Source organism: Archocentrus centrarchus, chromosome 2, assembly GCF_007364275.1.
Source record: "Archocentrus centrarchus isolate MPI-CPG fArcCen1 chromosome 2, fArcCen1, whole genome shotgun sequence".
NCBI classification, from domain to species: Eukaryota; Metazoa; Chordata; class Actinopteri; order Cichliformes; family Cichlidae; genus Archocentrus; species Archocentrus centrarchus.
In genome coordinates, this window is record NC_044347.1 from 29,651,969 (window position 1) to 29,678,576 (window position 26,608).

At 41.0% G+C, this 26,608-nt stretch overlaps 1 protein-coding gene across 1 annotated transcript in view; it reads right to left on the reverse strand.

Moving 5' to 3' along the window:
* The window catches only part of prkx (protein kinase X-linked), a 46,201-nt gene extending 21,292 nt beyond the window's left edge, over positions 1-24,909 (reverse strand). The window contains exons 1-3 of the mRNA XM_030751328.1: positions 24,248-24,909; positions 13,389-13,557; positions 7,741-8,004 (exon numbers count right to left, since the gene is read on the reverse strand). Of these exons, the coding sequence (XP_030607188.1) occupies positions 7,741-8,004; positions 13,389-13,557; positions 24,248-24,395 (581 nt within the window). The 5' untranslated portion in view covers positions 24,396-24,909. The remainder of the gene's footprint in view (positions 1-7,740; positions 8,005-13,388; positions 13,558-24,247) is intronic.
* Positions 24,910-26,608: the final 1,699 nt, after the last annotated feature.

The following is a 26,608-nucleotide window of genomic DNA, read 5'->3' on the forward strand; positions in this document are numbered from 1 at the left end:
CAGTTAAATGCTTTTTGTGTTGGTCGTTGTAATCTTACTGGAGCAGCCACAAAGTTCCAACATTATTCAAATGCTTCTTGCCTCACAAGTCTGTTTATGTTTACGGCTCCTGACTGATGATTGTTCCTGGTCTGTGGCCTCTCTCAGGCAAATATCCACAGAAAATGAAGTACTTATGCAGCCACGTTACCATCAATATGACATCATATTCATCTAATCACATTCACCCCAAAATCCCATACTTTACTCAACATATCACAAAATATCACTCACTTCATCCCGAAGATCAAAGCTGAAGCTTTACATTATCAAGAAGCTTAAAATGCAAATCACCAATCATTAATAAATCAAAATCATAACCTAGCAAAAAAAAAACAAAGAAAACTTCCACTTAATGGGGGAGACTGGGGAGGATGTTATGAATCCAGAGTGTGGGTACTCCTTGTACTGCAGTGGTTTTTCATATACAGCAGCTAGTCCAGACGTTTTCTGGACACATGGATACAACATATCCAACATGTTCAATTTAATTTTGGTTTTATTTTAGTTTTGTTATATTTCACACCAAATGATATCATATGCTATCCAAGGGCATTTGCCCTCACTATGTACAGATCCAACAACTGCCCTTTAAACAAGTTAATGGCAACAACATCATTTCATGCACAAAACAAACTTTCCTCTCAGTGGAACTTCAACTATTTCTGCTTTTATATTAAACTAGATGAAGTGTAACCTGAACGCTTATTAACTAGAAAGTAAGAGGATAAGAGCTGGAGCTCAGAGCTCAATGTGTGCACCACACTGTTTTGAGATGCTGCAGATGATGATGATGATGATGATGATGTGGGTAATTCAGCAGAGCAGTGATGTCATTTATAATTAAGACAACAATTCCTAAAACTCAGCACTTATCTTGTATTAATTAGAGTGGTATCTTGATGACTTAGCCACTTCTAATTAATCAAGTACTAAAGTAGTGGTTAAAGTTTCTACTTATGGTGAAGAGCTGAGAGAAATAGACCGGCTCAGTCTCACTAATGAATGTGATATGTGGCAGCTCCCAACCAAAGTTTAGCTGCGGCCTGAATTCTAAGTTCAGTCAGAGTTTCCAGACTGTACACACACCACACACACACACACACACACACACACACACACACACACACACACACACACACACCCACACACACACACCACACACACACACACAAATACAAATTGAGGTGTAGCCTGTGAAGCACAGCTTGAGAGAAGGAAATGGACAGCATGAGCTCAAACTTACAGCGCAGAGTGACAGCTGCTTTGTCATTCACTTTCCACTGAAAATCAATGAAGCATCAAAACACCATGAGCTGTGAGCAGAGTATCCACAACTGTCATTCATCAGCAGACACACACCCACACACACACACACACACACACACACACACACACACACACACACACACACACACACACACACACACACACACACACAACACAAAACAGTAAAGTAGCATCCTAAGTGTCTGTGATGTCATGTAATGCTAATCTGGGCTTTCCTTCTTTGTAACAAATGTATCTTTGAATCAAAATCTTGAAGGGAGGCAGCAAATTAAGTTTCCTAAACTTGTAAATACTAATGTGAAACAGACAAAGCTCCTGCTTCAATACTGTAGTTTATAAATATTTATTGTTTTAATCACAGTACGTAAGCAAACTTATATTATTAGACATATTCTTCATCTAACAAGAAGCAGTCAGAGTGCAAACCTCTGCAAAGGCAGCTCATTCTCTGGGCAGTGTTTACTTTTAAGGGAATATTATTCCAATAGTAATATGTTCTATTTAAATGTACTTTGAGACATTTGTAGTGCAGTAAAAAAATCAAGCAACAGTAGCATGACAGACTTTGATTACATAAATATAATGCAGGAGTATGAAAGTTTAAATAACTGCACATGAAAAACTTGAGCTCATTATGTAATATTATACAGCAGAATGTTTCAAATTAGGAAGCTCGTTCTCTTTATCTTGACAAGATATCACTGTGGGCTCAACTTGAAAGAAAGACAGATGTGAAAGGTAAAATGAGAGCCAGAGGTCAAATGTCACATGATGCCAAATACTTGTTTGATTTAAAATCCCATACACCAGCATCATTCCTAAATGTTGCCAATACAAACAAAGGCAACAGAATTTTAAGCATAGTTTTAAAGATAAATACATTTTATGTCATTTTGACCTTATTTGACCTTGAAGGAGAGGTCAGAGGTCAAATGTGACATAGTTAACATCTTTATATGGTACTTTCTATGTGTGACAATACAATTATAGTTTTGAGTTATGAGGCTTTTGTCAAGTTTCGATCAATAAATCGTTAAGTTGACCTTAAAGACCTTGGTGGATTTAAGCCAGATCTTCCTGGAGCCCACTCTGCTCCCTACAGTTTTATCTGAATTCATTCAAAACTTTTCAAGCTGTCATTTTTACAGTCAGAGCGACACGCATGCACAAAAACAACCTCCTTGGTGGAAGTAGCAAAAAGATATTGTGCCATATTTAAATAAAAATAGCTCAAAGACAGTTGAAGTAAGTTCCCCTTTACCATTCAGAGCAATACAAGCTGAAAAATGTTGTAATGCTGTTGATGTGCAGAAAAATATGACTACAGCTACTATACTCAACAAAATGGCGTATTGATAGTAAAAACCAACAAGATGAACTGTTCGAAAAATCTGCATAACGTCAAATCCAGTAAATTCACATCTGCGTCAGGTTTTAACCTCAAATCTGAATGACAGCTTTGCAGCTACACACAGATCCAACACAGCATTATGACCACTGACAGGTGAAGTGAACAACACTGATTATCCCTTCATCATGGCACCTGTCAGCAGGTGGGATATATTAGGGAGCAAATGAACTTTTTTGCCCTGAATGTGTTAGAAGCAGGAAAAATGGGAAATAATAAGGATTAGAGGGAGTTTGATAGGCCCAAACTGGGATAGACAAACCGGTTCAGAGCATCTCCAAAACGGCAGCTCTTGTGGGGCGTTCCCAGTCTGCAATGGTCAGTATCCAACAGATGTGGATCAACCAGTTACTCCTATACAGGAAGTCTCAACCGGCTCTCCATTTAAAGGGTTTGAGTTTCTGATTCCGAGGGGTATTCTCCAACAGGAAGTGCAAAAACCCTTTAAAGCCAGTGGTGAGGAGACCTTCCTAGCTGTAAATGCCTCCCTCCCTCCCTGGACATCTATCTCAGTCTCACAAACACTGCCCGAACAGTCCCGCAGGTCAAGTTGCGACTCGTCAGCCACCCCGTTCTGTGATGCTTGCATTTAGGTTCTATTCACTGGCCAGGGAAAGAATAGGCCCCAGGGAACCACCGAGGAGATATAATGGGTATCAACAAGGTTTCCTTTACTGGTTACACAAAGTGTCAAAAAGGGACTGACCATAATTAGACTTTTTAAATGGACTAAATGGTAAATGGACTAGTTCTTATATAGCGCTTTTCTACTCAGTATGAGCACTCAAAGCGCTTATACAGCCTGTTTGCATTCACCCATGCACTCCCATTTTACGAAGCTAAGTGCTTTTTAATTAACTAACACTCACACGCATTCATACTCCGACAGAACGGTCGGAGAGCAACTTGGGGTTAGTATCTTGCCCAAGGATACATTGGCATGTAGCCTGGAGTAGCCAGGACTTGAACCGCTGACCTTCCGATCAGCAGGTGACCTGCTCTACCTAGTGAGCTACAGCCACTTTTAAAAGCAGGATAATTTATTGAAGCAATTTAGCTGGGGCAAAGCAACAACTCAATCAGTAGTAAGAATGACATAATGAATCACCTGAATTTTCTCCTAACTGATCTACTCCACGCTCATGCTGATTTCTGATACTCGTCTTCAGATGAATCCTCTCCAGGCTGTGCCTGACAAAGTCCAAACGGGGAAGCAGTGACTCAGTACAAAGTCCTCCAACTCCTTTGAAACTTTAATCCAACACAGGCAAAAAATGACTAGAGAGAAAGCCAAAATTATAACCCCGGTTTTTTAAATCCACTGGTTGGTCGGTGCATCTCTGGTGCAAAATCCCTTCTTCAGATGTTGCTCTTCTCTGCGAGAACTAGAGGAAGAAACCCGAACCTTCCTAAACAGCTCCTTTAACACTCATTTAAACCATCTACACACCCCCTTTACTCCTACTTTCTGAGCCACACATCTTTCCACACACACCTACCCACACACTTTCAGCACATTCATCACAACCTGCCTAAACAGGGAACTACTGCACTTCATATTTTCATCTCAGACAGATCAGCACAGCTCATATTCAAAACTTTATACTTTTATTATATGGATTAGATTTATATTTGATTAGAATTATGCATGATTAACTCTTAATGATATCACATACAAATATTTGTTTTAGCACTCTGTTTCTCAAACCGGTGGATCCCTCACCTTTGACACAGATGAGCGGCTGCAGCTCAAACTGTAGAAAAATCTTCATGCTGTTCTGATAGAAAGGTGTCAGAAACACACAGTGCTTAGTGGGGCTACATCGGCAGACCAGTCAGGATGCCCATGTTTACCCCTGTCCACCGCCAAAAGCATCAACAATGGACATGTGAGCATCGGAAGTCGACCACGGAGCAATGGAAGAAGTTGGCCTGGTATAAAAAAAATCAGGAATTGTGATTCGTCATAACTATTGATATTATTAAAATAAAGAGCGTACAGAAATGTTTATATGAACAAACAGTGCCAGCTGGCCGCGGCAGTAATGAGGTACAGAGGGGTATAATTATATCATATCTCTGTGGTAAACCTCGGGTCCTGCCATCTCTGTGGATGTTACTTTGACATGTGCCACCTACCTAAGCATTGTTGCAGACTAAGTACCCTTTGACAGAAATGACATTCCCTGATGGCTGTTCAGTGGGATAATGCAGCCTACCACAAAGCAAAGATGGTTCAGGAATGGTTTGAGAGCACAACAACAACCATCTCACAACTTACAGGACCCAAAGGAGCTGTGGCTAACATCTTGGTGTCAGCACACCTTCAGGGGTCTGGTGGAGTCCATGCCTCCATGGGTCGGGCCAGTGTTGGCAGCAAAAGGGGAGCCACACATTAGGCAGGTGGTCATAATGTTTATGTCTGATTGGTCATTTATAGATTTACTATAAATGAGCAAACAAAAACATGTCTGCCACTGATCAACGGTGTTGCTTAGAAAGTCAATGGCCTCCAACTCAAACTGTTTACAAGCAACTCTGATTAGACTCAGCTGAGATATGGTCTGCTTTGTCAAACCTAAATCCTGCTTGTTTCTTTAATTTATATAAAATATGTATAAAGTATAACATAAGAGATACAGTACTAAAGATTTAAATCTGCTTACAGCATTATAGTTAAGTACTTCATATACTGCACATCATCAACAGGGTTACTTGAAGTACATTACCCAGACATAGACTGGCCACATACTGTATGTCTCTCTGTCATACTGTGGATAAAACTGTAGGCAAGAGATGATCACTCAGACAGATGAAGTCAGCAATGCAAATGTTTCTGTGTATGAAAAGGGTTCAGCTGAAGGCTCAGCAGAGGAAGAACAAATGTTACATGTGGTAAATAAGAGAATATATAGACAGTCCTTTCTTGAAGCTTTTCTTCAGCCTCTCTGCCTTATAGATAACCCAGTGTTGAGATCTGAAGACTGAAAATCAGTCCAGAGACTATTTCCAATTCCTTCCAGACAAGAAACCATCTATTCTCTCCACCAGTCACAGATGATAATTTCCTACAGTGTCACACCAAAAGCATCAAGGGCTTTCAAGAGCACTATGAAGAGTCATTTGGTGCTACATGGATTTATCTACTGACTACTGCTGGCAGCATCTGCCCGTGCTGCTCATTTCAGGAATCTAAGCCTTCATTACTTGAGGAGCAACCCAACCACGGTCAATGTGACACCATGACTTCAATGTTGGGGGGGGGGGGGGGCTTAATGATGGACTCCTACAAAACATCTAAAAGGGTTCTTTCAAGCTAATACAGCACAGGTGTAAATTCATAAAGAAACTGTTTATTACAATGACACCCGTTCCTTTAGTGGAAATTTAGAGCTCCAACATCAACTAGTGTCTTATAGCCATTATGTTTTCAACAAGTAAAAAAAGTATAGTAGAAATTACAATTTTATACAGTAATTTATTTCAGCACACTAAATATTTTATCTGCAGACAATATTGATGGACTATTCTATAAACATAACGTAGTTTTGTATCTACACCTAACAGAATTAAACAAAACAAAAAATGATAATATATTCAGGTTCTGTGTTACTAGCAGTCTGTCCCAAAAATAACCATTTCTTTAGTTTAATCTATGAAAAAACCAAAGATGATACACTTTGGCAGACATAAAATAGTATTTTGGCACAAAAAGATTTCCAAAGAGATAACAGCCAAAAACTTGGCATATCTCAGCATGGTGTCCAGTGGAAACTGGAGGGCAAAAGAAGAAGTGGCAAGCCTAAAAAACGATTTACAGCAGATGAAAGTTTCTGAAGGTCATGTGTTTAAGAAATAAGGGGAAAAAAAAAAATCAAATAAAGACCTGACACAGGATCTGAGGGATGCATCTGACCCTGCAGCTTATCGAAGCCTCACACAAATGGTGTCAGAGCAAGGATGGCTATCAGGAAGGAAGTTGGTTCAAGTCATCACCAATATATCCAAGAGAGTCAGGAGAGAGGAGAGTGAGTGAGCATCTGTAAAACACAGTGGCAGCTCCATCATAGTTTGGGGCCAGTGGTGTGGGGGGAGCTTGTCAAAACTGATGGGATTAAGAACACAGAACTTTCTGATCCACCATGAGGCACCATCTGAAAAGCATCTAACTGCCTTCAATGGCTTCATTTCTCAGGTTGACAATGAAACCAAACACACTGTTAGTGCAGTAAAAGTATATCTGGATAGAAAAACACACAATGCAACACTCTGTCACTGACTGTCCCCCCCAAGAGGCCAGACCTCAGTATTATGGGATTATCTTCAGAGAGAACAGAACAAATAGCAGCTCTGAAACGTCTGGAGAGAGCTTGGCTCAGAGAGCTCAGGCTGTGCTGAAAAACAAAGACTGTCACAACAAATATTAACTTTAAGCTTGTTAGGATTGTCTGAACACTTTTCAAATTGTTGCACCTATTTCCTATTTTCCCAGCAAAATATAAAGAAATGAAGGCTGGCTCAGGACTTTTGCACAGCACTGTACACAGATAAATACAAACTTGGTTTGTGGATATTTGAAGGAGAACTGGGAGACTCTAGAGACTGGAATAAGGATCCCACTTTTCCCTCATAATATTTTCAGTATTTCTTAACAAGAAGAAACATGATCATTAATTTGCTGCCTACATTATACTGAAAGTCCATTTTACAGTTAAATACAGAAAAGCAATGAATCAACAATCAAAAAAACTATTTACAATTTATGTGAAAGAAAAAAATCTAATCAGTGAATTAATACATGTAGTTCGTATTGGCTACTGTGTGTCTATAATGATGTTCTTGTTAGCTCCTAAAGCATGAAACCAGTCAGTAATTCATTTTGTATTCTCTGCTTCACATGTGAAACTAGGTTGTATCTAATGCTGGTCTCTGACTACTCAAATCCTTTAGCATTTCACTAAGTGTAACACTAAATGACACTAAACAGGTACTCTGTTTTTCACCTGTCAGAGAGCTTCTTAGCGAAGCCGAAGTCAGTCAGGCGGATGTGTCCTTCACTGTCCAGCAAGATGTTCTCAGGCTTCAGGTCTCGATACACAATTTCTTTGGAGTGGAGGTACTCAATAGCACATACGATCTCAGAGGTATAGAAAAGGCCCGTGGTGTTGCTGAAGCGCCCACGGCTGCGTAGATAGCTGAATAGCTCACCACCTGGAACGTAGTCCATGAGCATGTAGAGGAAACGTTCATCATGGTGAGTCCAGAACCTGCCACACAACAGAGCGGACACAAAGGTCAAACATGCTGTCGGCTCAGTCTTATATATAAGTTTAACAAGTGTTGAAAGCTAAATGTCTTGTTTAGTCCACAGCTCTGCACATTCATTGGAGGGTAAAACCGTTAAAGTGCCTAATAAGTGGAGGGAATCACATCAGATGAGAGGCTGCATCATTCTCAGGCTCTTTTATCTCCCAGTGGTGTTTGGACAAGTGTGCAGCAACCATTTCAGCTGGAAGGGCACTTCAGAGGAATAAGAACAAGAGAGCACTGTCACTGATGAAGATGGAGGAGGCTCCAGAGTTTTCCATAAGTGCCGGCCTTACTGACCCTTCCTACACTCCGCTTTTAGCCCTAGTCTTGCTTTTGCTGGGTTTTACAGTTACCCCAGTGTGTAATTCATTCCTAAAACCACAGGAAACACACACGCCCTTGTTATGTACTACAGAGTTTTCTTATCATGCTTTGGATGATTGTCACAACAGAACACATCCAAAATGAGAAACACAAATCTGACCAAACGTACTGTTGTACAGAACACAGTTGTGACAGTGTGCTGTGTAATAGTCTGTACACTAGAGAGGACACACAAGTTCATTTTTACACTGCAGCATCCATCCATCTTCTTCTGCTTACCCAAATCAGGGTGGCAGGGGGGGGTGGGGGGGGGGGGGGGGGGGCTCATCCCACCTGCCATAGGGTGAAATCTTAATAAACTTTGACCTGTGGCTTGATCACATTCACTATTAGGAAAGGTCATGTGATGCAAATATTAAAAATGTAGAAATACCTTGTCCAAAACATGTCACCTGGCATCGATGTCAAATGACACTGATGTCTTTTACAATAGCTCACAAAATGGTGGCTTTGCACAGCAGCGCTGCCAGTGTGCCTGTTTGCTGTTACCTGTCTGTCACTGAGGCCTCACCTACTCCCACTTATGACTGACACACACTGTTTCACATGAGAGCAGCCATGGAGTCACTGTGTGCATTCAGATGATGCTTATGACCTCTCGTGTGGCATGTGCCTCGTGGCAGCCGGAGCTGCAGAAATCTGAGGAAAAGGCATCTGAGAAAGTAAGGAGGAAGAGCGGGCATCCAAGTAAGGCAAAGGGAGTACCGGAGGAAGACTGCGGAGCTAGCATCTCATCGGTGGCTCTAGTCACTGGATGTTTCAGCTACATCGGCCACATAAGGTTTTCTCATCTGAGATCCATGTTTCCAGAGCATGTAAATGACTGCGCTGTCATCCCGCAGCTTAGTACTATGGAGAAGTTTCAGAGAGGGTGCCCTGCTCACTCACTCCGAATCCCCCTGTATTAACTGGAGCTGCTTCAGCCGTGCAGGTTAACGTGGCTCTAATCAGTTCTCGGTCAGTTTCAAACTAGTCGTTTGATCTTAATGATCATGAAATGATAATGAAAATTTGCTATTTATGTTGTTAATTCAAACATGGCAGTGGAATATTTTCTCCATTTATTGAACTTTGCCTGGCAGGCTGTGCTTTATAACTTTGACCTTGTGCGGATTAGAGAAAATCCTTATGCACCCAAGTTTTGTTTAACGAAGTCATTAAAAATGCATGCTGTACAATCATTCCACCCTGGAAAAAAGAACAGTTTAAAATAAATCAATCGCTAAAAGCTCAAAATTAACATGACATTCATGCCCACAATAAGTGTATCGATCATCGCAGGTGGATTCAGACTGTTCTACCATGGTGTAGCTAGGAAGTGAAATGGAGGAAACTGAAAGAGTATGAAGAGAACATCATTCAGGAAACTGCCAAGAAGGTATTTGGTTTATCCTCTGGACAGAGGAAAGAAGGCAAGGAGACTTGGTGGTGGAATGAGGAAGTACAGGAAAGCATTCAAGGAAGAGGTTAGCAAAGAAAATGTCAGATGGTCATTTGATGAGATGAAGGAGTAGTTAGAATCTGGGCATATGGCAGAGGGCAAAAGTATACACTGAGCTGTATGGGAGGCACTAAGGAGAAGAAAAGGCTAGACAGAGAGATCGAACCTGAAAGGATGGGCAGCATGTGAAGGTAAAGATAGAGATGGAAATATACTAACAAGTGACGACAGTGTGTTGAGAAGGTGGAAGGAGTACAGAAAGAGAGGAGGACAGATGGAGGAAAGTTAGTGATTCAGGATGTGCAGAGGATTAGTAAGTAGGAAGTGAGGGCAGCTAAGAAGAGGATCAAGAGTGGAAAGGCACATGGATCAGATGACATACCTGTGGAGGTATGGGAATATCGAGGAGAGAGGGCAGTGGAATTTTTAAACAGATTAACATAATCTTGGAGAGTGAGGGTACCGATTTTCAGGAATAAGGGCGATGCCCAGAGCTGTAGTAACTACAAAGGGACAAATAATGAGCTCTACCATGAAGACATGGGGAAGAGTTAAGAAAAGAGGTCTCAATCAATGAACAGCAGTATGGATTCATGCCAAGAAAGAGCACTGCAGAGGCGATGTTTGATGTGTTGATGGAGACACACACAGAAGGTAAGAAGGAGTTGCTTTGTGTCTTTGTGGATCTAGAGAAAGCATGTGATAGGGTGCTAAGAGAGAAAAACAGGGATTGGCTCTGAGGCCCTTATTGTATGCAATATTACTGATGGACAGTTTGACAGATGAGGTCAGGCAGGACTCTCTATGGACTATGACGCTTGAAGACGATAGTGTGATCTACAGTGAGAGTAAGAAACAGGTAGAAGAGAGCCTGAGAGACCTGGAGACAAGACGAATTAAAGCCAGTAGAAGCAAGAACATGTGTGTGATTGAGAGAGAGAACGGGAGAGAGGTGAAGATGTAAGCAGCTGTGGTAGTGAAGGTGGATGAGTTTAAATACCTAGGATCAACCATCCACGACAACAGGGTGGAGTGACTGGAGACGAGTGTCAGAAGCATAGCAGCAATAATGAAAACAAAGGTTTACAAGATGGTAGTGAGACCTACTATGATATATGGTTTGGACAGATTGGTACTGAAAAAAGACAGGAGGTGGAGCCAGAGGTGGCAGAGTTGAACATGTTAAGATTTTTGCTGGCAGTGACCAGCATTAGAAATTAATATTTCAGAGGGACAGTTCAGGTTGAGCAGTTTGGAAACTTAGAGAGTCAAGACTGAGATGGTTTGGACATGTGTACAGGAGGTATAGAGAATGTAATGATAAAGGATGCTGAAGATGGAGCTGCCAGGGAAGATTCATGGATGTAGTGAAGGAGGACATGCAGAGGGCTGCTGTGACAGAGGAAGATGAGCTGAAGATAGGGTGAGATGGAGGCAGATGACCTTCTGTGGCATCCCCAAAAAGGACCAGATAGGTATGTGTTGCTGAAAGACCAAAGGCTTCTTCCCCCAGTATCATGCAGCATTATACCTCACGTCCATCTCGAACCTATGACTAACATTTCTTCTTTAAAGGTCACTATCTCTTATATCAGAGATGTTTTTTGCTTCTTTTATAGCAGATTACCCATGAATTACCCTACTTACCAAGACAAGATCTAAACCTTATCTTATCTTATTTTTTTGGGGTGGCAGCCAGAGAAACAAACAAAAAGACTGTTACTAGGTCAAACCCCCACCTGGAGTCAGTAATTCAATAACTCATGCCTCCATTAAGCCAGTTATATATATTATGGCCACAGGCCCATCAAAATAAAAATGTTATTGTCCAAAAAAAAAAAATACACCAAATGCAATAAAGAAACTTAAAGTATAACAAAAAATAGCACCTGTTCCCAGGGATAGGAAACACACCAGTACAACACACTTCAGCTGGTGAAACAAAACTGACCCAGAGTGAAGCCCCCCCAACCAATAATCAAGATCAGATTAAATCCCAGAGTAAATCTTCTCTTACAAAACAAACAAGAAAAAAGGGCCGTTGATGGTGGGTACCACAGTGCAGCACTAGCTTCCAGAGCAAATCAATAGAGGATCGTTACAAGAAAACACATGATTCTGTCCAAGTTCCCTCCAGCTGGCATTTGAGGGTTCTGGTCCGACAGAAGAGATGTTTGAAGGCCGCTCCCGGGATTCACCAGCGTTCCCAAAGGGTTTGAAGCCTGTGCAGTGAGGAAAGCCTTTTTGTACAGTAACACTCACTCATATGAATTTAGACTGGTACTGTATACGTTACAGCCGAGGACGACCCGCGGAGCTAAGCTACCACGAATCATCACACTGGGAGCAGCAAGACAGACACCGTCACTCCTCCACCGCCAGCTGCCATCTTACCTGTTTGCTACACCACATTTGAAAAGAGAAGGGAAGCAAGACTTGGGAATCTCATTAGTTGACCTGGCAAGAAGGAATGACATGAGCGTGGACTGAATAATTATTTAAAAGGAAAAACTTCAATATAGGGAATTTTGGGATGTGTGGGGTTTAAACAAGAAAGAAAAGAAAGTGATCACCTACATGAGGACATCATTTTGACCCCACAGATATTACGACAACAATGGCAGGATAACTGGGCGTGTTGTTGGCTGTGCAGCATAATGGGGGAACTGGAGAGAACTAATCTGAGCAAACAGAGAGAAATCCTGAGCCGAGCTGAGGAGATGAAGGGCTGCAGACTGAGGGCAGCAGAGAGGTGCTGGTCCGGTGACGAGGAGGCCGATGTGGACATGTGCTAAACTTTCACTGTTGTACTTTTACAATAATTAAGTTATTAAAAGAGTTTCTTATTTTCTGTGAGGTCAGTTTTCAAATGCAGGCAATTGAATCTGTCTCACTGTGAGTGTCGTTTGTTATAGCTTCATTATTTTAGCATAATCAAAACCACGCTAATCCAACATTCATTTTTAACTTTTCCACAATGCACTTCTGTGTTGTTTGTTGCACCCTTTGTTTATGAGTGAAGATGTATTTTAACCCTAAAACTTAAATTGTTACTGCTGCCCCTCCCCTAACACTACAATGCACTGCAGTGAAGCTGGCTGCCTGATACTTTTATTACTTCCTCTATTATTCTACTGTCAGCACTTCATACTAATATGTCACTGCTGTCACTGTTACCATGAGGACTGTGTTTTGTTTATTCATATTTCACTTGTTTGGCCATTTCGGTCATATGCATCCCATATATAACCTATCATTTTTATATGCATGCATGAATTTCTTAAGTAACGGACTGAGGACAGATCCCTGATCCTTGTCTTACCCACTAAAACACTGATTCGGAGACTTCATGAATACTGCCATCCTTCAGAGGTAGATCTGTGCTTATTTGAATGAGTGTGTCAGGATTCACTGAAGGTGCTAAACCTGGGGTTCCCTCATGTTAGTGGGTATACCAACTCAACGATGAGCCCCCCCCAATGTGTGTTCAGAGATGAGACCGGGGAGAGGACTCACAGTCGGATGAGAAAGGGGTGGTTGACCTCACTCAGCACCTCCTTCTCATTGTGGACGTGCTGCTCCTGTTTCAGTCGGATCACGTCAAGGATCTTCATCTGCTTCAGGGCAAAGAAGACTCGGCTCTTTTTGTCCTTGACCAGGAAGACTCTGCCAAAAGTCCCTGTGCCTGTAGTGGGAGAGACGGGAAGATGGAGGGGTGAGGATTAACCACCCTGACAGGATTTTATAGCAGACCAAGAAAAATCAACCATGACAAAGAAAAGATTATCCAAAATGTATATTAGAGCTGTGACGTGCTAAATTGTCATCATCAATACATGAAAAAACACACACAGTGCAGTGAAGCACAACAAGCACCACAGTTCTGTAGATCCACTTCAGTAATGGAGGTGCAGAACACAGAATTCCTGGATGCAGGATTTCAAATCAGTGACGTTTTGATTCACTATTTTTCAGTGCGATCTTTGAGCTTGATTTTAATTAAAGGGGCATTCCACAGTATTTTGCATGGGGGCCAATCTGAAAGTAATTGCTGCATCATTTGCAGTAATAAAGGTTCATAATCTGGCTATTTATAAAGGGACAACAGCCCCAACACCTACATGTACAAGGAGCTTCAGGACAGTGTGTCAAAAATATTGGATTTATTCAGGTTTGAGGTGCGTGTCACAGAGGGGACCAAGAAAGTCAGAAATTATGATGCAAAAATGAGTTAGAAATTTCAATTTACAGTTACATTATTATACTAATATGTTAATACTTTAATAAATGATATCAGGAACTAATGCTGTGGCTTTTGCTTTTTTCTCTTCTGGCTGAATATGTCACCATATGTTTTTATGTGACTTTAGGTCTAATGTGTTAACCAGTATGTCAAAATGAAACTATAACTGTACAGTCACACGTGGTGAAAACAAGGCGAGGTAAACAGTTTTGAAAAGGTAAATCAGTTTGTCCCCTCCGGGACATTTATTTTAGTCCACACAACTGGACTTTCACATTTAATTGTTCTGTGTGGTTGAAGTTGAGACCCTAAAGTTCACAAGAGGGGACATGTTGCACTTGGATACGGTGTAATTTTCCTTTATGCAAACACTAATGGCTGTTTGCTAAACAAATGCTATGTTGTCAGTATATGCAAGGTTCCTCTTACTGAACAAAAGACTGCAAAAAAGAAAGCTCCAGCCATTTTACAGTGTGCCCTCTGTGACAGTGATTTTTGCCTTTTGGATAATTTATTATAATTTACGACATTAAAAATGTTTAATTATCAGGTCATGAAAATTTGGCTTCTATGCACTAAACAAACAAACAGATTCTCAGCTAAATGCAGATGTTAGATAAATGCAGTGGATCAAAAAGGTGGATTTCTAAAGCACAGCTACATGTTGAGAAGTGCAACATTTGTGTACCAGAGGAACGTAAGTAGTACACATTGCATCACATTTCTTTCAGCAAGTCGTTCAACAAAGGCTACCAACATGAAGCCAAAGAGAAGTGAAGTGAGCTCACTTCACTGCTGAAGCTTCCAAAGTGAAAACCTTTCTAGAGAAAGCTGAGTAAAGCTTGATGCAGGGGTAACCCGAAAAACCTGAAATGTTTGCTGTGAATCAAGATTATGTAAGCAGCAGCTATTTGGCTGAAAAGTAGCTCCAGAAAGCCCTCAGTAAGTACAAAAGCATGAAACATATTTGAAAGAGATCACGCACTGGTCACCAAAAACAAATAGCCACTTAATGGGAATGCCTTAAAATGTGTTTGTGTTTGAAAAATGAGGAGTGGATTATCAGCCAGGCCTGATGACGGGCTGTTACTGTGTGTGCAGGTATGCAGTGAACTGTTTGCCTGCGGGGCACCGTGACATTTCACTTTCAGTTTAGTCTCTGTAAACTAGCTGTGTTTTCATGCCTTTTGTCAGTTATATGTGTGACTACTGTCCTTAATCTAATATGATCTGTGCACAATAACACTATCATTGCTGCTCTTGCGAGTCAGATGTGTCTGCCTTATATTTGTTGATATGAGAAACAACACTGAGAAGCACAGAAGGATGTGATTCATTCAGACAAGGGAAGAAAGGGCAAGAGCAATCAGGCTCAGTGCAGCCGGGTCATAGTGGAACTGTGAGGGGGGGGGCAGTAACAGCTGGAGATCCTGCAGGAGCAGCAGGCAGGTTCAGGCTGAATAAAGTGTCCTCCTGAGGCTACATGGCAGCTTGTGTGGTCAAGCATGGACCTGAGCAGTTTTCTTCCTAAAGAAGCATTTGGCATTTCATTCCTGCTCCGCTGATGAGCAGTGAGAGAGACGGCAAATGGCTGATGACAACATGTGATCTAACAGCTACTCTGAGTCAGACATGGAGCTGCTGCAACCTCCTAATGAATCACTGGCTTCTTCCTCTACTTTACCTACAAGGAACTTTTGTTGCCACAGCAACAAAGAAACAGCAGTGCACTGCCACAGTCAGGTGAAGTCTAAAAAATTTTATTTAGAATGTCTTTTGAAATGCAAACACATCTACAGGATCCTCAGTGGGTAAAAATGACAAACAGCAAGAGATGAGTGATTAAAAGAAAGCACTCAGCAACAACGGCCTAATAAGACTGTGAGGATTTATCAAATTAGATTACAGAAACACCAAAGATGCACCACATCCACAAAGGTACTGGGCCACACCTCCTGATCTTTGAATCCAGGTCTTTTCAGCCCCAAACCCACAGATTCATGACATCAAGCATGTAGCGATGAATTTGTGGGCCATTTTTAAGAGCTCAGTGAATTCCAGAGTGGTACTGTAACAGGATACCACCACTGCAACAAGTCGGTTTGGGAAATTTCTTTCCTTCTAGATATTCCATGATCATCCGCAGGTGTTATTACTGCAAAGTGGAAGCATTTAGGAACCACACCGGCTCAGCCATGAACTGGCAGACCATGTAAAGTTACACCACGGCACTGACAACTACTGAGGGGTATAGTGGGTAAAAGTCACCCACACTCTGCTAACTCATTAGCTGCAGAGCTCCAAGCCTCCTCTGGTTTTAACAACTGTGCACCAGGAGCTTCACAGCATGGGTTTCAATGGCTGAGCAGCTACTGTACATGTAATGTAATGGTGGCCCAGTACTTTAGTCCATCTAGTGAGTACATTTGGTTTGCTGAAGCTCAACAATGCACCATATTAGAGCTTCTTAGCCAGACAACCAACACCTCATTTAAGTCCAGCTGACTACGCCACTCATTCTGGATTCAATTAAAAATAAAAAAAAAAAGATCAAGAAGCTTCATTTCCCTTTGTGTTTGTCTTTTATGACCATTAGCCTCTGCTTAAAAAATGCAAAGGTGATAGAGAAACACTGACAAAAGATCAGTCTGAGGAGCTAGCAAGTGAAGTCAACTACATAATTAGGATACTGCTACACAATGTTTTCCACCCTTGTCATCCAAGAACAGGATTTTGTGAACAAAAGGTGCTCACAGGCAGATGCTTTCAAAAACTGCTTGGCAGGTGTTGTTGGGATATTGCAGAATTAAAATTAAATTGGCCTGTAGCTGTAATGTTAGCTCCTCAAACAATCATGATCACACACACATACACCAACAACAACATGACCAATGACAAACTAAAGACCAAGAAATATGAACAAAATATAAAATTGAGGCTCCACAGAATGAAAACACCAAAGAGGATGAAAAGAAGCTGTGAGCTACTAAACTCACTGCCTCTCTGCATAACAATGTGCTAAACCTGTGTACCTTACAAAACATCATTACTACACAAGGCTGACAGTGTTTAAACATAGTAATGTAGTCAAAGTGATATTTAACCTTGTTGAAACTGGGTCATCCATGACTCCTCATCCACCTACTCTGCTTCTAAAGCTTAGAACAACAACTGTGCTGCATGCAACCGCACAAAAATCCCCAATACACTGACAGACAACCGATTCCTAAATATGTTTGGGCCGTAGATGACGATAAACTCATCTTCCCCACAGGGCTGCATTTGGTCTTGTCTTGGTGTGGGGTTCTCTGGGTCATAAAGGCCACCACATCACGTGACAGCGGCAAACAAATCTAATGGCACCAGAAAGCTGTCTTATGTTTTCAATGACAATTAAAGTGCACATATAAAGAGCTTTAGCTGCTCTATTTTAGGCAGCAAATCCCTCTCATCAGACAAAATGGCTAGGCAAATTGGATTTTTATGCAGGGCTCATCAGCTTGGAGCTTTCTCCCAAAAGCAGTGGATGGATGCTGTTCCCTGCTGCACACCTAAAGGGCATCAGGCTTTTGCTCGTGTGTAGCTTAATGCATATTACTGAGTGAAATATCTCCCATAAAGTCGCTGTATGAGATCATAAATCAGAAGGTATGTTAAATCTAGCAGCAAAATAAAACTATTACTATTAATGAAACCGTTGTTATGGATGCAGTGTTGATGCGTTCACACACACGCGCACACACGCTGTGGGTGTCTGCGGCTCAGGAGGTAGAGCAGGTCATCTACTAATCAGAAGGTTGGTGGTTTAAACCCTGGCTGCTCAAATCATGGCAAAGTACCCTTGGGCAAGGTACTGACCCCAGAGTTGCTCCTGATGCATTTGAAGAGTGTAACATAGAGAACACTTAGATGTAGAAAGAGTGTGTGTGTGTGTGTGTAGCATTGTAAAGGAGTAACTAGCCTGAGCATAAATAACAGCAGTATGCAGGCGTCCACATTTTCAGCGCTCACACTGAGCTGAAATGAATAGACACTAATTTTATATATTTATTTATTCTAATCTCCTGCTGTCCTGTGTTATCGTGTGGGGCTGCTGTGGCTCAGGAGATAGAGTGGGTCACCTACTAAGGAGCAGAGTCATTATCATTTAATCTTGGTCACTGTTCCTTAAAATAAGAGGGGAAAAATCCACATATTTTCAGGAATTAGTACCAGCACTAGCCTTGTGTGAATGTATCATGAATGCAGAGAACACACACACCTCTCACAACCACCAAAATGGTCACCTGGTCTGTTCACTCTTTAAAAATTTTTATTATTTTAAATTTGACGTTCATGTGCATTTAATTGCTCACTGAAACTAGACACTTCAGTACTGTTTGCCAACTTACAAGAGATCAGTGTAAAAAAACCAATGGTGTTTTAACACAGGGACTACATAACACCTGACAGCACGTTTGGTGACTCTGCGGCATGATGAAATTGCCCCACTGTAGAAGAAGACATTATGAAGCTAGTTTAACTGTCGTCTTTTGAGCACATTTGCCTTTAAGTGTAAAATCAGTGTCATGTTCCTTTAATCAAGCTTTAGCTCTATAAAAACTAATTCTGTAATCTGGATATCTAACCAAGCTTAGCCTTTCTGGATCCAGGTGACTTATGTGTGGCGTTTGCCTTTGCTTGTGATATTGATTGTAATGCAGCCCATCGCTGTCTGGATTGGAAGGCGTTTTCTTTGGGAAGATGATCCTTATTTTCCTAAATAAGAGTCATGTAAGGTTTGTGAGTAAGTTCTTGTGGGATCATGTAATGTAGGTGTCATCTGGAAAAACCAAACAATAATGACTCCCTAGAGGCAGGCTGCTGCTTGAACACGGCTAACCTCTGAGTGAGCTTGTTCACGGCAGCTGCTTCTGGCACTTTCTGTCTCATTCTCACTGACTTACTCACGTTAACACAACACAACAAAAGGACATATATTAATACTTGATAGGCCCGGGGTGTTTGGGCTCCATGGTGTTTACTGCAGACCTTGTTTTCAGATATGGATCAGCTGACATTATTGGCCTATATGGAGATCAGATATCGGCATACACATTTGTCTATTATCTGCTAAAATGAAAACTATATTTTATTCCAATAATAGTGCAGATAAAAATTAATAATTGGTCTAATTTATAAAAGGTGTCCTCCCATAGTTTTATTAAACTGAACTTTAGAATAGATTCATTTTTAATGATGATAAATAGGGTCATCAGCTAGTACAGAGTATTTATTCCTATTACACATCAGGAGGAAGTAGAACTGTATATAAATGCAAAGCTGGACTGAAGGAGGTGGAATACATGAAGCATACTTTATTACACCACAGGGGAGTACAGCGAAGCACGATCAATGTACTAGCAGGTACACGTTGGGCTTAAAGCCAGGCTTGTCAGTGTACAAAGAAGGCTCTCTTCAACTACTTTAGTATCGTCGAAGTAAATTATGCTGAACACACAACATGTTTCTGAGGGGTCTGGAGGGCTGCTGAAGCATTCTAGCCACACAAGTAAAAGAAAAGAGTTTCTCAAACAATTTCAGTAATTTCAGTTAAGCACATAAATGAGATACTTCAACAATATGAACAAAAACCTGTATGGTCAACACAATCTTCTAGTAACAACCAGAAGGAGCACAGATAACTTTTCATGTAATACTGCCCAAGATACACCCTGCTCATGTATAACTGAGAGGAACATTAAAAAAACTAAATAAATGCTGGCTCCCGGTGCTCCCCCCCAGCCTCCTGGTAGTAGAATCCAATGGAAGTATATGTTCTAGAGCAGTGGTCCCCAACCTTTTTTGAGCCGCGGACCGGTTTAGTGTTAGAAAATATTTCCACGGACCGGCTTTTAAGGTGTGGCGAATAAATACGTCAAAATAAATGATACGACCATAACCAAGTGTGATATTTTCTACGTATAATAATAAAAAACGGGAATCCACTTTGTATTCGTATGCAGCTCTATCAGCAGCGTTCTCGTAACATCCCGCTTTAACATGAATAACAGGCTCTCTGCCCACAGCGCTCTCTGGTCAGCTGTTAGAGCCATGGTAAAACATGCCTTCAAAATAAGATACACCGCAAAAACAAATACAGTAGAAATCACCTCAGTCGGATTCAAATGGCCCAGTTTGGGGTCTATTATCGAATTTCGCTGCAATGGCTTCTGCTTCATCTATGAATTTGCTTCTGCAAATTTTATAATCTGAAATTTTACTCGTAAGTGCAAGTTTGTAGCTTACACTTGCCACGATTGTCCCCGGTGAAATGAACTGATATAAACACTAAAACAATTTCCAGGCGTTGTTAGTGTGTGTGTAGTTGTGCATGAACGAGCCGATGCATGGAAGTGGGCGGACAGGAGCTGAGGAGGGTTTTAGCGCTAAACTCATCCAGTTTATGCGATCACGTTTAACTGGAAATTTATTACAATGGGACCAGATTTTTCATCCGAGGTAGGTGAATATCCGACGGATTTATGTGATGATTTTATTGGAATTAATGTTAGGAAAAATCAGGACCTGCAGATGCCATCCAACTAGAGCGAAAACCCGATTTGTGCGACTTCGACTTAGGTGATTTTTACTGTATAAAGCGCATGAAAAATACAACTCACCATAACACTGAATCAGTGTAAGGCCGCTGAGCTTGTTTCTCTGATACTCATTTTTGCTGGCTTCTGGTTTGACTGGGTTCGGCCGATTTCACATGGAGCGTGGCTGCAGAGCCGCGGTGTCAAGCGCTGGAGAGTCAGTTTGATGGCTGGGTCTACCTCACTGCTATCCCCGGTGTTGATAAATAAAAATGGTAAATGGACTAGTTCTTACATAGCGCTTTTCTACTCTTGTTGAGCACTCAAAAATTTAAAGAAGCGTTATGTAGGTCAACCAACCGATTTCGTTAGACAGGCCTGAAGCTTCTGGGTTTAATTTTAGCGGTGACGTATCATGTGAGCAGAAACGTCTTGACACGTCAAGAGGAAGTCATGGAGGGAAGTAACGGAGCGAATCCGCCCATTTTTCAAAATAAAATATAGTTTAGGCGCAGATAATAAGTAAAACGGAAATAATTTAAGTTATTTATTCTTTATGTGCGGCCCGGTACCAAATGTCCCACGGCCCGGTACCGGTCCACGGCCCGGGGGTTGGGGACCTCTGTTCTAGAGCACATGATTACCAGGTCTCAGTAGATCTTAATGGGGCGAATTATACTTATGATTATACTGTTTGTCAGAGATCTATGTAAAGACATCAACTCTCCTTGTAATTTGAAACAAATCATGAAAAAACTGAAACCCTTAAATCTGTGTAGCATTTGAGTCAGTCCTCTGAACCTCTTCATCATTCTGACCACAAACTACAGCAATGGTGACAGCAACACTCCAGGTTATGTTTACATAAAAGGCTCATTGTTTTTTAAACAAAACAATAAGCATGGAACATCTTTTAACACCAGTTACAGCAATTGTCAGCAGAAGGGTTATTATCATTATTATCATTATAACATGAGAACCCTGCAGAATAAATAATGCAGGAATTGTATTGAGGTTACCAAATTCCAAACTGTCACAGACTGTCGGTACGAGCAGCTCAGCTCTCAGTATGAGAAACCCATATGACATCCTGAGTAAATGCACCTATATAAAACAAATCCTGCGATCTCCTTCTTGAGCTGTTGAGTTCACAACATTTTCACTAAACTTGAGGTCAAGGTCACCAAAATTCAAACCCATCCAAGATTTTTACTACATACATATTTTGTTTCAATTTAAAAATCCAAAGACTTGTTTCATGAGTTATCAAATTCACAAGATTTCCAGAATACCTGACCTCTGATATTCAAACTCATCTGAGATTTTTAGGAGATGCACCAACTGAAAATCCTGGGTGAGATCTTTATCGAGTTATCGCGTTCAGATTTTCGGCTTTTCAGGAAAAAAAAACAAAAAAAAAAAAAACGATTTTTTTTAGTAGACTTGTCTGAGATTTAGTAATAATTTCCTAGTTACCTCTTAACAGGCTGAGGGGTAACTAGGGAATCACTAGTTTATGACCCACAGTTCACTAGTTTATGAGTCCCTGTTAAATATTATGAAGGCAATACTAATATTTTTCTCCCAGTTTTGCAGAGGTTTGTGAGAATGCTTTTTGAAAATAGTCATTTGCCACCAAAAATAGTGCTGCTTCTGCAACAAGTCTCACCTAACCTTACAACCGAGGGGGAAGAACAGATCCTCTTCTAGCCTGAGAACATTCTAACACCTAATGTTTTTTAGCCAATCCAAAACATGCTAATAGCTGCCTTTAGATCCTTTAGATGCCAAAAAAGGCGTTTCACATGATGGGACGTCAGTTTATTTTTTCCACCTTAGAGTTTTTCATGGGTCAAACTGGGCCTTTGATGGTTGACTATGCAGATGAGCGTCACTGATGATAACCAGTGGGGTTATCAGCCCTTTCTGGCCTCTCCACAGGAACCTGTCAGGGCCGTTCTTTGAGCCTGTTGCTCTTCAGATGGTTTCTACTTTTTCAAGAAAAATCATCAGCATTAGGGCAGTGATCAGGAACACAAACTACTGCTGTTCACAGCTAACATCTTACCTGTGGTGACTGACCCTTGCACATCTTTATCACACATGATGAATACTGCTCAGTTAAATTCTCAACTATCAGCTACACAATTAACAGTCTGAGGCTATCCAGTTATCTGACTTATGCTATCTGTATATGGTGGAAAAATTCAGATTTAAGTGGCTTCCTCTCAGTATGCCATCATGGAAACCTGCTACATCAAGTTCTGAGAGAGAGCTGCTCTTACTGAACAAGTCTGAAAAAAGAAAAGAAAGAAATTAGAGAAATGGGAGAACTTAAGCCTAAATTACAAAAAACAATGGAAGACCTCATTCAGCTGACAACAACCACTAATCCCATCCTGAAGCGGTACAATACAGTAAAAAAGTTTATATGGGAATGGAACAAGGTCAGGATTAAAAAACAAAACTATGAGCCCCCAACAAGAAGGGAGGATTAAGGCCTATCAGACCTGAGACTGTACAGTCAATCACTCCAAACAACCAGTACAGAAGAGTGAAAAGACTATTTTTATTTTATTTAACCTTTATCAGGAAAATCCCATTGAGATTTAAATTCTCTTTTACAAGGAAGTCCTCGCCAAGACTAGCAGCAATATACAGAGATACACAAAAACAGATGTATACAATATTAACATAGAAGTGAATTCAAATCTTTAGGCTTGAAAATTAAAACACTTCTGTATTTAACCAAAATATCCTATCAGTTCAGACACTTACAACCAGAGATCTGTACCTCAGAGCTTTTAAAATGGTCTTAAAAACATTTAATGAGACCAGCTCCTTCAGAGTGAAACCACATTTAACCAAATGAGAGCCCTTCATAGTCAGGAAACAGAACACACACACACACACACACACACACACACACACACACACACACACACACACAATTCTCTCAAAGTGAATCAGCCAGTGTGTAATAACAGCAAAGCTTTTCTCTGGTTCCTCAGAACAAGAGATTTACACAATTAAGATCATACAAACCAGTCAGCACGCTCCAGTAAGACTCTGTGGAATCACAGTTATGACACATAATTCAGAGAAATGAACTTTCGCACACCATCAACACCAGCCGAGGTACAGCTGTGGAGATCCTGAATAGTGGCTTCATATTGTTTTAAAGATTGTGTTTTAAAACTGTTTCTTTGTTTTGTTGAATTTAACACTTTAGAGACAGCAGCTGCTCTGGAGCAGATTGTATACCTGAGAACTGCACAGAGCTGATGATGATGACGGAAGTCAGTCAGGTTTGTAGAAACAAAATGTACCAAACAGATAAAGCAGCTCTGCTGGACTGGGTGACACAATGATAAAGTACTGATATCCTCCTATGAGACTAGGCGGCTTCTTGTTATTGTTACATATGATTTCGTTGAGTTTTCTGACGTCATAGAAAATACCTTGGGAAACATCTGGCCTAAAGCTTTGGAAGTACAGTATGTAACACTGTAGCCATTTGAGACAGCCGTCCAGTTATGAGCAAATCAACTCACCGACTGTGGCGATAGTCTCCAGGTCATCAAGGCAGTACATGCGGGTATTTGCTGAGGCTTCTTCAGTTGAGCTGCTAGCGCAGCTCTTACTTTCTTTCAGGGAGTTGGTCTCACTGTTGACTCCGACCTTTGCTTTGGATGACGCCATTTCTTAGTTTACGAACTATTTACGGACTATGCGAGTCTATGAGCATCCAGCGAGACGCAAACGAGGTTAATATCATACATTTCTGGACGGAGACTTCTTCGTCAAGCAGGCACAGCACGTCGGACGCCAGTGACCGAGGCTTTCCGCCCTGGATGTAGTGAGTACAAAAAAAGCCTAATGTTTACCTTAACAAGCTGAGTTACCAAACAGACAATGAGAAAAACAGCCGCCGACTTGAATGACACAAAGAAGCCGGTCACAGGTGCACTGGTATGTAGCGTTAGCGGCTAACAGTCCATAGTGTGCTCATGAAGGATGCACCACGGCACCATCTGTTCGAGCATAGCGAAAGTGGGCTTTATAAGCCGCTAAACGTAATCCTCAATGAATCATGTGACTTTCCTGACATATCTTTACTAATTCTCCCCATCATTAGCTCAACTACAACAACAGACCTCACCCTACATCTCTTCTTTCTGTCCACATCGACCAGGAAGAGATTCCTGACGCTACTCAAGCAATTTCCGGTCAAGACTTTCAGAAGAAAATAAAATGAATCACTTGACTGGGTAAAACAAAGAGAAGGAGTTTCTTTCATGAAAAGGTGTTTTCCGGCCAAAACAAAATTCGAAGAAGTAGCATGTGATCGGATGTTTAAAAAATATACAAACATGTTCTGTGCTGTATTTGTGAACCAGCTAACGAAAGCTGTTTGAGGCAGGGCATGGTGATAAAGGCAGGTACTGAGGGCAGATTATATGAGATGATAAACTCCGATCTTTCATAAAAAAAATAAATTAATAAAAAAAAAGAAAAAATGAAAGAGCGTTAACGAAACAGAGGTTCTTGGCCTCTACAATAACCTATTATTATTTGTTGCGAGAAAGTCAAGCATCACAATATCAAACTTAAACTGTCCATCAAATGCCTCAGTCTGCAGAAACATATCTTGAACAGCAGCAGCCAGTCACAAAGTGCTTTACATAGAAAAAAATCAGCTGAAACGGTTAAAGAAAGTTAAATTATGCAGCTAAAAGTACAGAAATCAAATAAAACCATATAATAACTAAAACAGAATTTCAAGAGAAAATAAAATGAATGACAAAATAATCACAAAGAAAATATAAAAGGTCCACTGGAGACAAAAAAAAGTATGAACTTGAGTTAAGAAAAAACAATGTCACTGCTCTGCAGTAACTGGTTCTCAAACTGTCCAAATGTCAATTCTCAAAAGGCAGAACCAGCTTCACGCTGGCATAACGTTTATGTGTATATGTGTTGTGTGTATCAGTCTGGGTGTGACACTCTGATCCTCTTCCTTCAGTCAACTCATATGCACACATCCATTAATTAAGCCCCTGCAGTATATTTACTTTGGTGCCGCTCCATCCTTTGTCAGATCACCTTTTTTTCTGTGTCATATGAGTAACTCTTTCTTTCCCTGTTCACTCGGTGTCCATTCACTCGGTGTCCCGCAGCCACACTTGCCTGTCTTGCTTTCAGCTCTATCCTGTTGTCTCTCTTAATCATCCTGCCCCTTTCGCTGCTCAGTTTACCTGGTACACACCTTACCCTCCCTGCCAGCCACATTTGGTCTGTCAGATGTTCCCTGACCAAACCTCAGCTTCTGTCAGCCACAGCTGCAACTCAGCAATATTCAAACTCACAAGTTACAATAAACTTTGTCAGATCATCTATTTCCTTAGCGTGGTTCCCCACTCACTCACTTCATAACATCTTTCTGAACCGTCATGTGATTCTGGCAACATTTATTTCTCAGTAATATCAAGGAAACATTATTTGTACTATATTTATGCGGTGAATCCAATGATAATACAGTTCAAATAAAACCACAGTCAAAATATTTTTAACTCAAAAGTAGATGAACACCCTGGTGTCAGGCTGATGCTATTAAAAGATAGATTTTTCAACCTGTTTACATAAAACACCACACAGTGCAGCGAGCTACAGCACACAGTATGGCACAGAGAGAATATTAAAATCAATACATACAGACAGGTGAGAAAGAAAACAAAACATGACCCTTGACCTCTACTCTCGGATGATCTGGTTGTTGATATTATTCTGTTGGGAGCATTTTGCTGCCAAGCTTTGGGCCCACTTGTCCCCTTAGAGCGAAGGCTAACTGGAAATCAATCCAAAGTCGTTCCTGATGATTACCTTTATTCTGTGAAGAAAAATGTCCATCCTGA